The following is a 12445-nucleotide window of genomic DNA, read 5'->3' as shown; positions in this document are numbered from 1 at the left end:
TATCTCAATAAGGAAATGCGCTGATCGTATTTTTGTTTCTTTGGGATCTATGTGACTGTCAGGATCTGGCAGGCTGCCGGCTCAGATAATCAGCAAGAAGATTTATTGTATACAGCCATTAACCTCAGAGCCGCTCACACTAGCGACCGTCCATCAAGATGAAGCTGAGGCATCTGAGCTCAAATTGCGCCTTCAACAGGAAACACGAAAGCGCCCCCCTCTTCTTCTTCGATTGATGCATTTCCTTGACTATTGTTCTTCTGTGAGCCCTGGGATTCTCAGGGTTATCTCCCACCTCTTCCTCTGACTAAGAGTTTCCCCTCCCCTGTTAGGTGACTAACGGCTGCTCCTCGGACAACTGGCCTCCATCCAGCCTGCTCTCACTGTACTGATAAAGTAGCCTCTCCTCCTTCTGAGAAGGGGGGCTGTAATCCACTGCCTTCGGTTGGCTGAGAAAGAGGCAAGTCTCTTTCTTCCTCTTCTGACTGACTATCCCCCCACTCAGACTGCTCATCTTGACTGTGGGAAGTCATGTCCATGACAGTGACTTACAGCCTCTGTAAGTTCTCCAGGGTTTATTGCATTGCATTGCATTGACTCCAATATGTGGCATTTGGCTCTGCTCTTACTTGCAGCTTGGACACTCACCCATATGCCTCCCGTGATCTTATTATTGGGCATTACACTCCCTTTTGAGAAGACAACATTCCCTTTTGAAGACAACCACTGCCATCTCTAACGTCTAAGGGCAAAATGGCTCCATGATGTGGTGCTCCCTAATGGAGGCCACAACATGTGAGAATTGCTTATCTCCTGGAATGGTTCTGTCAAACGAAGATTCTCCACAATGGTCCTAGTTATGTTCACTAGTATAAATAATCAGGCCAGCATGCAAACAGGCCTGAACACAACAGCCCTCTCTGACTTGTGCTTCCCAGCAGCTGGTATTCAGAGGCACATCACCACCAAAAGTGAAGGATATTGTTGCTCTCATCACACTTTCCTGCTATAAAACACCCTGGAGAACTGCAGTCATTAAAATAAGTGACAGAAACCATTGTAATAATAAAATATATCAAATAATAAAAAGTAGAGCAGCAAAACACAGGATACTGGCATAAGGAAACTCCACATGAGCATGCCAGTCTATGTGGTAATCAACACTTGCACATAGCAGCAACCAAATGGAAACATTTACAGTGGCATCCAGTTACCTACTGTAATAAAATCAGCCTTAAAGAGAACACATCAAAACTGTTATCTAATCTCATGAAGGCAGAAGGAAACCCAAGTGCAAGACAGTTGGAATAAGCATCTGACTCCAGCCAAAAGTGTCCTCTCCACTTTTGGAGAGTGGCAACCTCAGCCTAAGTTATTGCTCAGCCTACGTTATTGCTGCAGGATATGCAAGGCTCGCTTTTTGTATGTTGTGATAAAATGCAGAATAAAGATGCAGGCTTTGAAATTCCTCCCTAAGTGGCACATTAGATGCGGGTCTGCTCTTAAATGCCCTTTATATGCAGCTGCAACTGAGTTTTGACTCTGTGAAAATGACCCATTTGATCTTTTCTGCCCATATTAGCTCCCAGTCATTAGGGGATAATGGTTCCTATTCAGGTTAAGGGTCTCCAGAGAATGGATTTAAAGCTATGTTTAAAAGCCACTATGAAATGGGCAGTGTTATCTATGGCTATGGAAAAGCTAAAGGGCAATGCCCTGAAAATGCTTCTGAAAATCTGTCAACACACACCTTTTTGCGTAGCTGTCTAATTCTGATTTTTACTTCTCTTCTCTTTCCATGAAACTTTCTGGATTCCACATTCATAGCCTAGGATGTAATAGAGAGAAGGACAAAGAGAGAGAGAGAGAGAGAGAGAGAGAGAGGGGAAAAGATGTTTGTTTATTAATCATTCATTTGATTTCTAACCCATCTTTCTGAATCAGGCAGGGTGAGGCCGCCACTTAAGGCAGCGGAAACCCCCTGCAGGTGCCCTTCCACATCTGCCAGTGGAGAAGTGATGCTGACATTGGCTTGATTTCGGGTGAGATCTCTCAAAATTGGCACAGCAGGTATAGTGGTGCTGGCAGCAGTGCAGCACTTCCTGTTTTGCTTCAAGCACCCCTGTATTTTTTGATATAGAAAGATCCTCAAGTTGGCTTACATGAAATGTACAATACAAGAACATGAGGGCTGCCTCCCCCACCAAATGACATTGCTCCGGGGGTAGGACTGAGAATTTTTTTGTAATGACCAAGAGCAGAGAAGAAGTAGCCAGGAACAGATGCTATGCCTTGAGGGAGCTGCTAAGTAACTAACAATGTGATTCTAGATATATGAAATAAAGTACAGGTAAGCTCTAATGGAGATTATAATGTGAAAATCTTACTGCCTGTAGTTTCAGTCAAAAAACTTGGCTAGAACAGAAATAAGGACAGGCGCCAGTGGTGAATGATTGGGTGACCAACCAGCAGGTTTGCTTGACAGTAAGTGTCCCAATCACTTGTAATCCTGTGCTATTAATGGTGCAGACTGCAAACTTCCTGAGAGAAGCAAATGAATTTTCTGATACATAGATCTGGTTCAGACACCACATTCCCATTCCAACAAAACCTGGTTTGTTGGACTGAGAATTTGTTATGAATTTGAGCACCCTCTCCTGCCTTTCCATAATCCTCTCATTTGGGAGCAGACTACATGATTTCCTATGGTATCCAAACTGGGAAACTGTGGCTCAGTTTTGCAGGTTTGGATGTCAAAGCAAACAAATCAGGCAGTTAGGCATACAAAAGGAAAAGTGACTGGAGAGGAGTGGGCTCTCAAGTTTGTTGCTTCTTCCCGGTTCAGCAAACCATGTTATTTCAACCAGAGTGGTAATGTCTAAACTGGTCTAAAGAGGAATCAAACAGAAATGAAAAGAGGGGCATTGGTACATACATAGCCTAAGCTGCTCGGTTTTCACTCCCAAGTGATTTCTACCAGTTTTTTGATACTGGGGCAGCTTTAAAAACAGAGCAGCACGACACCAAAACACATTTCAGTTGCCACCGAGACTTTATTGCAGCACTGGACAAATTACCATCTCTGCTTTCTGGTCCAACCATGTAGTCTCTTCAGGTTTTGCTTGAGTCAGAAGAAAGTATTCATCTTGTTCTGTTGTATCAATAAATGATGCCTTCTGCAATGTTATATTAAAAAAGAAATAAAGACAGGACCTATTATTGATATATCTTCAGAATTTTCAGCCACCAAAATGTGTTAGTACTGTATTTTTTATTTCCATTTTGTATACTGAATTTTCATTTTAAGATATTTAACATTTGCTCTCTTAATTTTTCTTATAGGATGGGAGAGTGCAAATTTAAATAAATCTGAATAAATGAAATAATTATTATAAGGCTTGCTTTGCATAGACTCCCAACAAGATTTGTCAATGCTGGTGGCAGACTACCATGGTTGTTACAATTACCGTATAAAAATGATTGTTTATAGAAACTAATCAGAAAACTAAGTTCACTATTATGCTGGTCCGGGGCCTGCCTAGCCCTACAAACCTTTGCCACTCATCACATTTCCTTGCTTCTAAATGGATTAGAACTATACTAAGCGTTATATTTACTAAAACATCATCACAACAGTAGATGCATAATGCCATGGAGGACAATACAAAGTGGGACTGAATGATGATCCATGGCCTCTATCAGTTTTATCTTACCATTCTTTCAAAGAGCTCAGAATGGCTTATCATTGGGTTACTGCAATGAGTCAATATCCTTTGGGTGGCCATGTTGGCCAGTCACAAACTTCTCATAATTAGGGCATGCCCCTGCCTCATGGGGTGGGGTTTTATCCTTGATACCATGCTGCACAAAATGAGGTCAGGAACAAATGAACTCTCAGCCAATTCCCTGCAGTTCAGAGCTTCTGAGGGTTGGGGGAAGCATTCAGGGCTCTCTTTCCTCTAGCACATTAGACATTATAATTGCATAGAAGGCTCAGACACGAGCCTCTCCATTGTCCAGAACCAGAGTATGAAGGTAGCCATTTGTTTTGCTTTCTGCTTGTATGCGGGAAATGAAGATCTAAAACATACTGCAGAACCTGCTCATGTTTTGGGCTCCCTCCTCTGTAGCTCCAGTATGGGGAGGAAGCTTCAGGCTTAGCTCTGTCAACAGAACATGGTTGTCACCACAGCAAGGGGGATGAGCAAGAATGTCAAGCCCTGGCTATCTCATTTTGTCTTCCCCAACAACTTGACAATACAGGTCTGGGTCATCCAGTGAGCTGCCAGTCTTCACTAGTTTTCAACATTCTAATAAGCTGAACAGGAAGATGGTCCTAAAATCTAGTGAAAGAGAATACAAACATACCCAGTTCCCTATGCCCTTTCTGCCTGCCTATATATATGTATATGTATGTGTGTGTGTGTGTGTGTGTGTGTGTGTGTGTATATATATATATATATATATATATATATATATATATCTATCTATCTTCATCAATTCTGTATTTTATTCCTACTACGCTTAGTTTATGGCAGCTTCACGCAAGACCTCCATCAATCACATCACTTTATCCAGAGCATTCATCTGTCATTTTCTCCATACATCCTCTAACAACAGATCGAGGATGCACTGTAACTCATCCACAACTTCCATACATGAACATCACGGATCTATATAGCACCTATGTTTCAAATACCACACTAGTATATTTAAAAAGTCTTAAAACCTGAGAAGAAATGCTATCCAATGATAACTTAAATGTGGGACTTGATGCCACTGCCCATTCTGGCATGGTCTTTAGGTGTGCATTTCCTTGGAAAATATAGCTGCCGAGTACGTTGCTAAGAAGGTAAGCTCCAAAGTCAGTGGCGTCCTTTGATTTGCGCTCTCCCAGTTTCCTGCAAAAGAGAGAGAGAGAAATTAAACAACTAGGAAATTGGTAAGGTTGTACCACCATAATTAATGGACTGATCAAAAGATTGTTATATCTAAATCTAATGCTTATTTGCTCAAAAATAAACGGTCAGGATAGCAGCCCATGCCAATTAAATTAGAGCCATTCCAGACATCTTTCTTATTGCAATTCATGGTGATTTGTGCTCATGATGGTTATATGCATTCCCACTTTCAATACTGTTTGCACCTGCAGTTTCCATTTCCATTCACTGCATGTTGCTCTACTTCCTCCCAAAATCCTGTAAATTTTTACACCACCAACTTCACAATTTTTATGCAGGTTTTCTTTTGCTATGGTGCTGGAGTCCCACCCCCCATTGCCACTCAGATAGCAATAATATAGTAACACTGGGAAGGACTGCAGAACACCTAATAAAGCAGAAAAATGTGGGGGAAATCCAGTATACTGTAAATGACACATTAGAAAACACACCTACCAAAAAAAGCAGGAGAGACCCTTAGTTGCCCTTCTTTAGCTGACATAAAACTAGTTGTTTGGGGTCAAATAATAGAGATATAAGTATATAAAAGTATTTAAATTGCTCTGTTGAATAGGAAACGATAGCCTAATGGAATTGCTGAAAGGCTGTTTTATGTCATATACAGGCATTCTTCAGCTTATACATACTTCCATTTCAGACAAACAAGTGCACCGTCCTGCATGCCATTTACAAGAATATGTTGGCCATCCAGTGAGAATGTCAAAGATCTGATTCCCTGTCCATGATACGAATGGCAGTATTCACGAGTCAGAACCTCCTTAAGCAGGAAGAGAGAACAAATACCACTGTTACCTGATAGTCAATGAATTCCTTCTAGAGAGAGGGACATTGAGATTCCGCAACCTGCTTTTATTCTCTTAACTATGGTGAAGAGATTGGGCTGGTAGAATCCGGGATACAGCTCTCTCTGAGAATCTTACATATCAATGAAAAATAACTAGGAAAGAATCTAAATCAGATGTTTTTTATGCTATTTGGTTTAAATTCTTTTATATACAGTACATCAATACAACAGAGACGGTACATAGACCCCCAATGATCCAATTAAGTTTGTGGAGAAGATATATTTTAGAAGATTAGGATAAAGTAATTTTCCGATGCCTTGGATACTGATGAAAGATGCAGCACATGAATTAATGGAGGGTATCATTTTCCCTTTTCTTCCTCTTCATCTTATCCATTCTAGTTTTCCTCCGCCACTACACCCCAGTTATATCAGTATGTTTAATGTTGTTTGCATTTTGTTCTCATTTTAAAAAATTTAAAGTTTATTTTTAAAACAAGAGAGATTGGAAACATTATGTCAGTACTTGACCAGTTTATTTAATTGTTGTAATCTGTACCCCATCAGACCAAAGAGTTTTGGAAGGATTACAACAGAGAAATAAATGCATCTAAAACACATTCTGCAGCCATGTCCATTTTAATAGGTATGTGGTTCACTATATTCACGTTTAAATGAGAAAAGCTGAATATTAATTTAGAGACAAAGGCCATGATTTAGAGCGTCACATGCACATGAGTTTCTCACTGATGGATGTGGCAGATGAAGCTCTGAAAGTGCAGGAAACACTTCACTCTTTCATACCTGGAAAGAAGTAAGATCCTAGCTCTGTATAGGCATTATTCTGTGTTTTAACACTGCGTAGGGGATTTTGCACACCAGCCCCATCTTCAATGTCTGTGCATGTTCTGGTGAGACCCAGGCCATCCACAAACTTCTCATGTTTCACAAGAAGGTTTGAAGGAGGGCTCACAGAATGCTCAGCTGAATGTGCTTAAAAGCCTGCTTGCGACCAGGAACCCTGATAACTAGGATTCTGATTGTGGGGAAGCTTCTAAAAGCAGGTTTAGAAAACCTAAACTGACCTTTATGCTCAACATGGGATTAGGTAGGCATGGGGGGGGGGAGCGGGGAGCTAGAGTGTGCAACTCCCCCCCCCCCGGCTTACACCGGTTTTTCAGAATAATACCAAAAAAGGCCTCTGGTTCCAGCAGATTGCAAGTTATGCATATTTACCATGACAATCTTAATTATGATTAACGGTTATATCTGCACCATGTTTAATGCTAACTGGAATTTGAAGGTGTGCAAACCCTGGTTAAGAGGGAACCTGATTCTCATTAACTAGGTTGAAACTGATAAATACAGCCCCTTGTCAATGTTAAGGTTATCAGAAATGTTTTGGGGAATTCATGCATGACAAGGGAGGAGCTGGGACAAAAAGCACACCATCTCATGGTTAGCTCCTAGTTTCTTAAGCATGGTTCAATGTGGTTCAGGGTGGTTCTTCAGCAAAACCATGACAGAGTTCCATAGCTCAACAATGACTTATGGTTTCAGGATGAACTTGAAGAAGATCAGCTGAACTCAAAGGCCAGTCTGCACCCACTGATAAAGCTCTGACAACAGTCAACTTAGTCTGTACAACGTGCCATTGGAGAAGCTGCTGAACTCGTGCATCCTCCTTTCTCCCATCTGCCATCTTCAGAACTCCTATCTTAGGTTATGTCACCTGCCTCCAGTCCTTTGTGTTCTGGTCTGCCTGAACCAGAGCCAAAACACAAAGATTTGCATGCCATGGGTAAGACCCAATCCTGCATCAAGCTAAATTAAGTTGTACCCAAATAATAGAAATGTGAAGAAACAGTAACACTATGCACAAATTTTAATGTGAGCATGTTGTTCTGTTATAAAGACTGCTTCGTTTGTAAACAGATCACTGAATGAAAGGGGGGAAAGTGGTATTTTATTTTTAACTGAGACCAGTGAGATAAAATGCATATTCTTTTGTCAGCAGTCTGCTATTAGTAGCACTAATAGTGTTACTGGAGAGGTTAAAATTGGAATAATACGTGCATGAAAGATTAAGCTGCATAGATTATTTTATTAGTTAGCTTAAGCACCTATGAAATACTTCTGACAAGCAAAGGTTAATGGGAGCCACACTATGACAAATACCAGATTTGAAGCATCATGGATAAATAAGAGGCCACTCTCTGAAGCTGAAGCTAACCACTTGCCATGTGCTGACAATTCCAGGAAACCCCGTCCAAACTGTTTGCTTGGTGTCGTCCTCTCTGCAAATACGATTGGCTGGTCTTTCCAGGTTATCTGTGAATTGAACAGGTAACATTACATAGCAGATGTGATTGTGGTAGTATTCAAGAATCCTCATGTAAAATAGCTAAGAAAACATAAGAAAATAAGAGGATGGACAATTTTTAAGACTTAAGACAGGGCTATGCTAAATCTTTATGCGGACTGCTGTTTGTAGTAGGCTTTACTGCCAACCCTACATGTAGTTCTCTTGGGCAGAAACCAAGTCACTTCTGTATTTCATACAACTCACCAGTACTAAATGTAAAGCAGAAATTGGAGCTGCTCTCCAGGACGTTACAGTCTTGCTGGCCCCATGAAGTTCTTGTGAGTACAAGGTTTCCTAGTTGCTCAGTGTCAAACCAATAGACCCCATTACAGCTCTTGGCTTTGCAAACAGAGCCTTGGAAGCATGGCAGGAAATCTCCTATCTACTATGCGAATGCCAATCAGGGACTGAGACTGCCAGGCCCTGGCATGTGCCAGTGATGTCATCAGTGCTTGGAATTAAATAGATTGATTTAATGAAGTTTCCTAAATTAGTTAAAGAAATCTCTGAACTATGCCTGAAAGTATTTCCCGTAATTGGCAGGTGAACTGAATGAGAATTAAATTCATTTTGATGCAGGACGCTGAACAATTTCAAGTTCATCTTCAAGTTCATTCTCCCTTGATGCACAGCCTTAAGTTACTTCCAACTTGATTATTTTATACTTCACCACAGCAGCTTGCAACGTTCTGAATGTTGAGGAAAATTACTGAGGACCAACTGGATGAACTTGAACTGTGAAATCAACATGAAGGAACCACTTCATTTTGTACATGAAAGATCATGAACTGGAGCTAGTTCCTTTTTGGACATGTTATTAAACTTGGATCACTCCCTAGTGGTGAGCAAGATCTATCTCCAGCCAAAGAGATGGATAGCACAAAGAAGAAATTGTGACCTCAAATCAACACTTCTACAACGGCCATACCTGAACTTTGTGAATGCTTCTCCGATACCGTTGAACAAGCACTGGCACTGAAGGAAGGTAGAACTACATCGAAGAGGCAACCTACAACACAGCTATGTCCTCTTTTAGCAAAAAAGCACAGCAGACTGGTTTGAGGCCAGCATTAAGGACACAGAGATTGTTATTGGTGCAAAGCACGAGGCTCCTGTGAACTACAAGTGTGCATCCTGCAAGAAGATGGTAGATGCACTGAGAAAGCCACACATAGCTACTTATCTAGGATAAAGTGTCAGATTTGGAAAACTGGGGAGTGCATAAGGAAAATGGGAGTAGGAGTTAAACCCTCTTCCTACTGCTGTAGGGCCCAGATTGTTAGGCTCCAAGGCTGTGAATTCTAAGAGCTTAAAGAAATGGAAATGCAGTTAACAAATTTCACATCTAGGTTGACCACCTTAAGTCACCTGATTTATTGTGCAATAGGATCATACCTTTGACGTAAAATGGTATTTGCAGATGAAAGGTGCCTGGGTAGCATAGCCAAACACCGTGCTGTCCTTCCGCTTGACCACAGAACTTAGAGCATATTCTAGTTCATACGCACGGGTCTGAATGACACTTTCTTTCAACTGCCCTCTTTCATTGATACACTCATCATTTTCTACAGGAAAAAAAAAAGATTCATAGTGGGATGGGGAAGAGAGAAAGACGTTACTTCCATGTCAGTAGTTCTCTCTCACTAAAAATAATAATGTAAAAAGCACATGATAAGTGTTAAGTACATAGATCAGGCTCTCAATCAAATGTGTAGTTATAGCCTGAATCTCTAGAATATCTGTACAAAGGACTCATCCACACTTCTGTTTTCCCCTGCGAAAACCCCATTTACTGCTGAATTGGAACAAACATCAATCAGGCTTTCTCTGGATTGATGTTTGCTCCGATTTAACACTAAAAAGCTGGTTTTCTAGGGGAAAGTGGCAGGACAACAGCTAAACCACTCAGACCCGTGCCTAGAAAGCATGGGACAAACAAAGAACAGCTGGGACGCATGTTTTCTTGGCACTTGACAAGCGGAAGTGTAGACAAGCCCAAAGTGTGCATCCTCACACTTCTCCCTATAAATGAGACACTATGGAGATAAGAAGCAAAGGCTTTCTCCATTTTCTTGCTTTTTGTTCCTGGTTCTACTATGCTAGATTCCCTTCATTCTCTGTGATTACCCTACACAGAGAGAAAGAATTAGAAGTACCCACAACGAAATGTGCAGAGTGGTAGAGTACTCCTGCTTAGCCACATCCCTTCCCAGGATGTTTCATTCCATTCCCATTCCATTCCCACCCTCCCAACTCCAGTTTTCTGTTCCCGCCTCCAGTTAGCCAGCATTTCATGATCACAGAATATTGCAAGTCCTGTTCTCCCTCCCCTCTTTAGAGTCCACCCCAAATAATGCTTGTACTGTTGTGAACCTTGGGGTTCTCATTAGTCTGCTAATACCCCCCACCCCCGTGTGTAGATGGTCCATTTTGGCAAGGAAGGGCTCCACACCTGGAGAATGGGTTTCCAGTTAGCATATTTGATTTTTAAAAATGACTAATACAGGACACAACTATAGCAGAACTTCACACGGTATTTCATTTTTACCCAGAACAATCTTTGAAGGAAGATTAAATATCTCCACTCGTGCCCTTTTGATCTCCGGTGGACAAAGGAGTACAATCACTTCAGTTGAACTCTTTTCTACATCATAGACTGAAGTTATATCAAGAATCTCACTGGTCATTGCTAAAGTGAAGAGAAATCAGTATTTCAAGCAAGGTAGAGAATCACAATGATATATTCCTTCTATTGGCGTACAATATATTAGGAGCTCTGGGAAGGTAACACCAAGTAAAGAGGTAGGTAGACTAGCTTTTGAAATTAGGGCCTCTTTGTCTGTGACTATTTCTCTACAGGAAAAAACCTGAGAACATAAGGAAAGCCCTGCTGAATTAGGCACAAGGCCTATCTATTCGGGCATCCTGTTCTTGCCATAGTCAATCGGATGCCTATGGGAAACCTGCAAGTAGGACCTTACTACAGCAGCACACTTCCTACTTCTGATTCCCAGCAACATTGGAAGTAGAAGATAGTCAACTTTATATCACACATATACACATAAAAACCTAGTCCCAATTGAAGGCACTCTTAATCACTTGTAATTTGTTACACAACTTAAGCATATTGCAAACCGCAGCTTGGAAGGTGGACAAACCAGAATTAGAAAGCTGGTTTAAATCTCTCTTTGCCAGCACCATGACCCTGATCTGAACTGGGGACCTAACAAATGCATTCAGTCTTATAAAAGAATGTAGGAGTTCCGATAACAGTTCTTTTCACCACTTTATTATTAAAAACTCAAAGAAGCCCATTACAGCTCCTTTGTGCAAGGGTGTTATGCATAACGTTAGGCTTGCTCACCCCAAAAAGAAATCAGCATGATAGATACACCAGGTCACAATGAGTGGATATATATCAGTTCTATTATTAACCCATTAAAAAAAATTGAGTTGGTCCTCAAAATTCCAATGAACAGAAAGAGCCTTTAGGAAACAGCCCCCCTCCCCCAATTACCTGCCATAGTGTTTTCAGATTTTCTTCTGTAGCTACAGAAGCTATGCAGACACTTATTTATTTTTAAGGAAACTAAAGCAAATATTCACAGGGTGCTAGCAAAAATCCAGTGTCAAGGAATTTCCCTTAAATGTGGATAGTATACAGGCCGGATGATATTCTCTCTCAGCCTTAAGACAAACTATTATTTTGAAGTAAAACCTTCAGTTTCTGCAGAGTATCATCTTCTTTAAAAATGCTCAGGAAATAATATCCATTACCATTTGCAAATATTGCAGCCAGCATATGCAGTCAACAAATATCCATGAATTTTGAACGTACTGTATTACCTACGTATCCAAGGACTTGAAATGATTCCATGGGCAGAGCATTTAAAATAAAGATATATCCATTTATTGTTGACGTTATGAGAAACTGACCACTTTGTTCATAGCTTGAGAGGGAAAAGGAACAAATATAGTACATCAAAAATTATTTATTAACTATTTATTTCACTAAAAGTATACATTGCTTGATTGTTTAAAAATAACCCTCAAAGCTGTTTACAAAAGATAAAACAGTAAATCAAGAAAAAAATATAACCCTACTTTAAAGCATACATAAGTTAACAGACTAAAGCTACTCCAATTTTCTAAGCATCTGAGTAGGTGTGTATAAACACAATAGCTTTTAGCAGGCACCCGAAATAGTAGTGTGACGGTGCCTACTTGATCTAAATAGGCAGAGTTCCAGAGGATGGGGGCTGCCATGCTTAATTAAGTATTGTTTTTGTCTTGAAATATGGCAACTGATATGGCAGGGAGATGGCGGCATCTGTC

General features: G+C 40.7%; 1 protein-coding gene across 3 annotated transcripts in view; it reads right to left on the bottom strand.

The window, feature by feature from the left end:
• The window catches only part of CFAP43 (cilia and flagella associated protein 43), a 49085-nt gene that overhangs the window by 18634 nt on the left and 18006 nt on the right, over positions 1-12445 (bottom strand). For 2 of the 3 annotated variants that reach the window (XM_083504735.1, XM_083504736.1), the window contains exons 13-20: positions 11957-12060; positions 10659-10799; positions 9506-9675; positions 7924-8076; positions 5588-5718; positions 4730-4901; positions 3078-3176; positions 1751-1828 (exon numbers count right to left, since the gene is read on the bottom strand). In XM_083504735.1, the coding sequence (XP_083360861.1) occupies positions 1751-1828; positions 3078-3176; positions 4730-4901; positions 5588-5718; positions 7924-8076; positions 9506-9675; positions 10659-10799; positions 11957-12060 (1048 nt within the window). Of the gene's footprint in view, positions 1-1750; positions 1829-3077; positions 3183-4729; positions 4902-5587; positions 5719-7923; positions 8077-9505; positions 9676-10658; positions 10800-11956; positions 12061-12445 lie in introns of all 3 variants that reach the window. The other variant, XM_083504734.1, reaches the window with a different exon arrangement.

Source organism: Podarcis liolepis, assembly GCF_965112155.1.
Source record: "Podarcis liolepis genome assembly, chromosome: 5".
Taxonomy (NCBI): domain Eukaryota; kingdom Metazoa; phylum Chordata; class Lepidosauria; order Squamata; family Lacertidae; genus Podarcis; species Podarcis liolepis.
The sequence above is the reverse complement of the archived record's forward strand: the minus strand, read 5'-3'. Positions and strand labels throughout refer to the sequence as shown.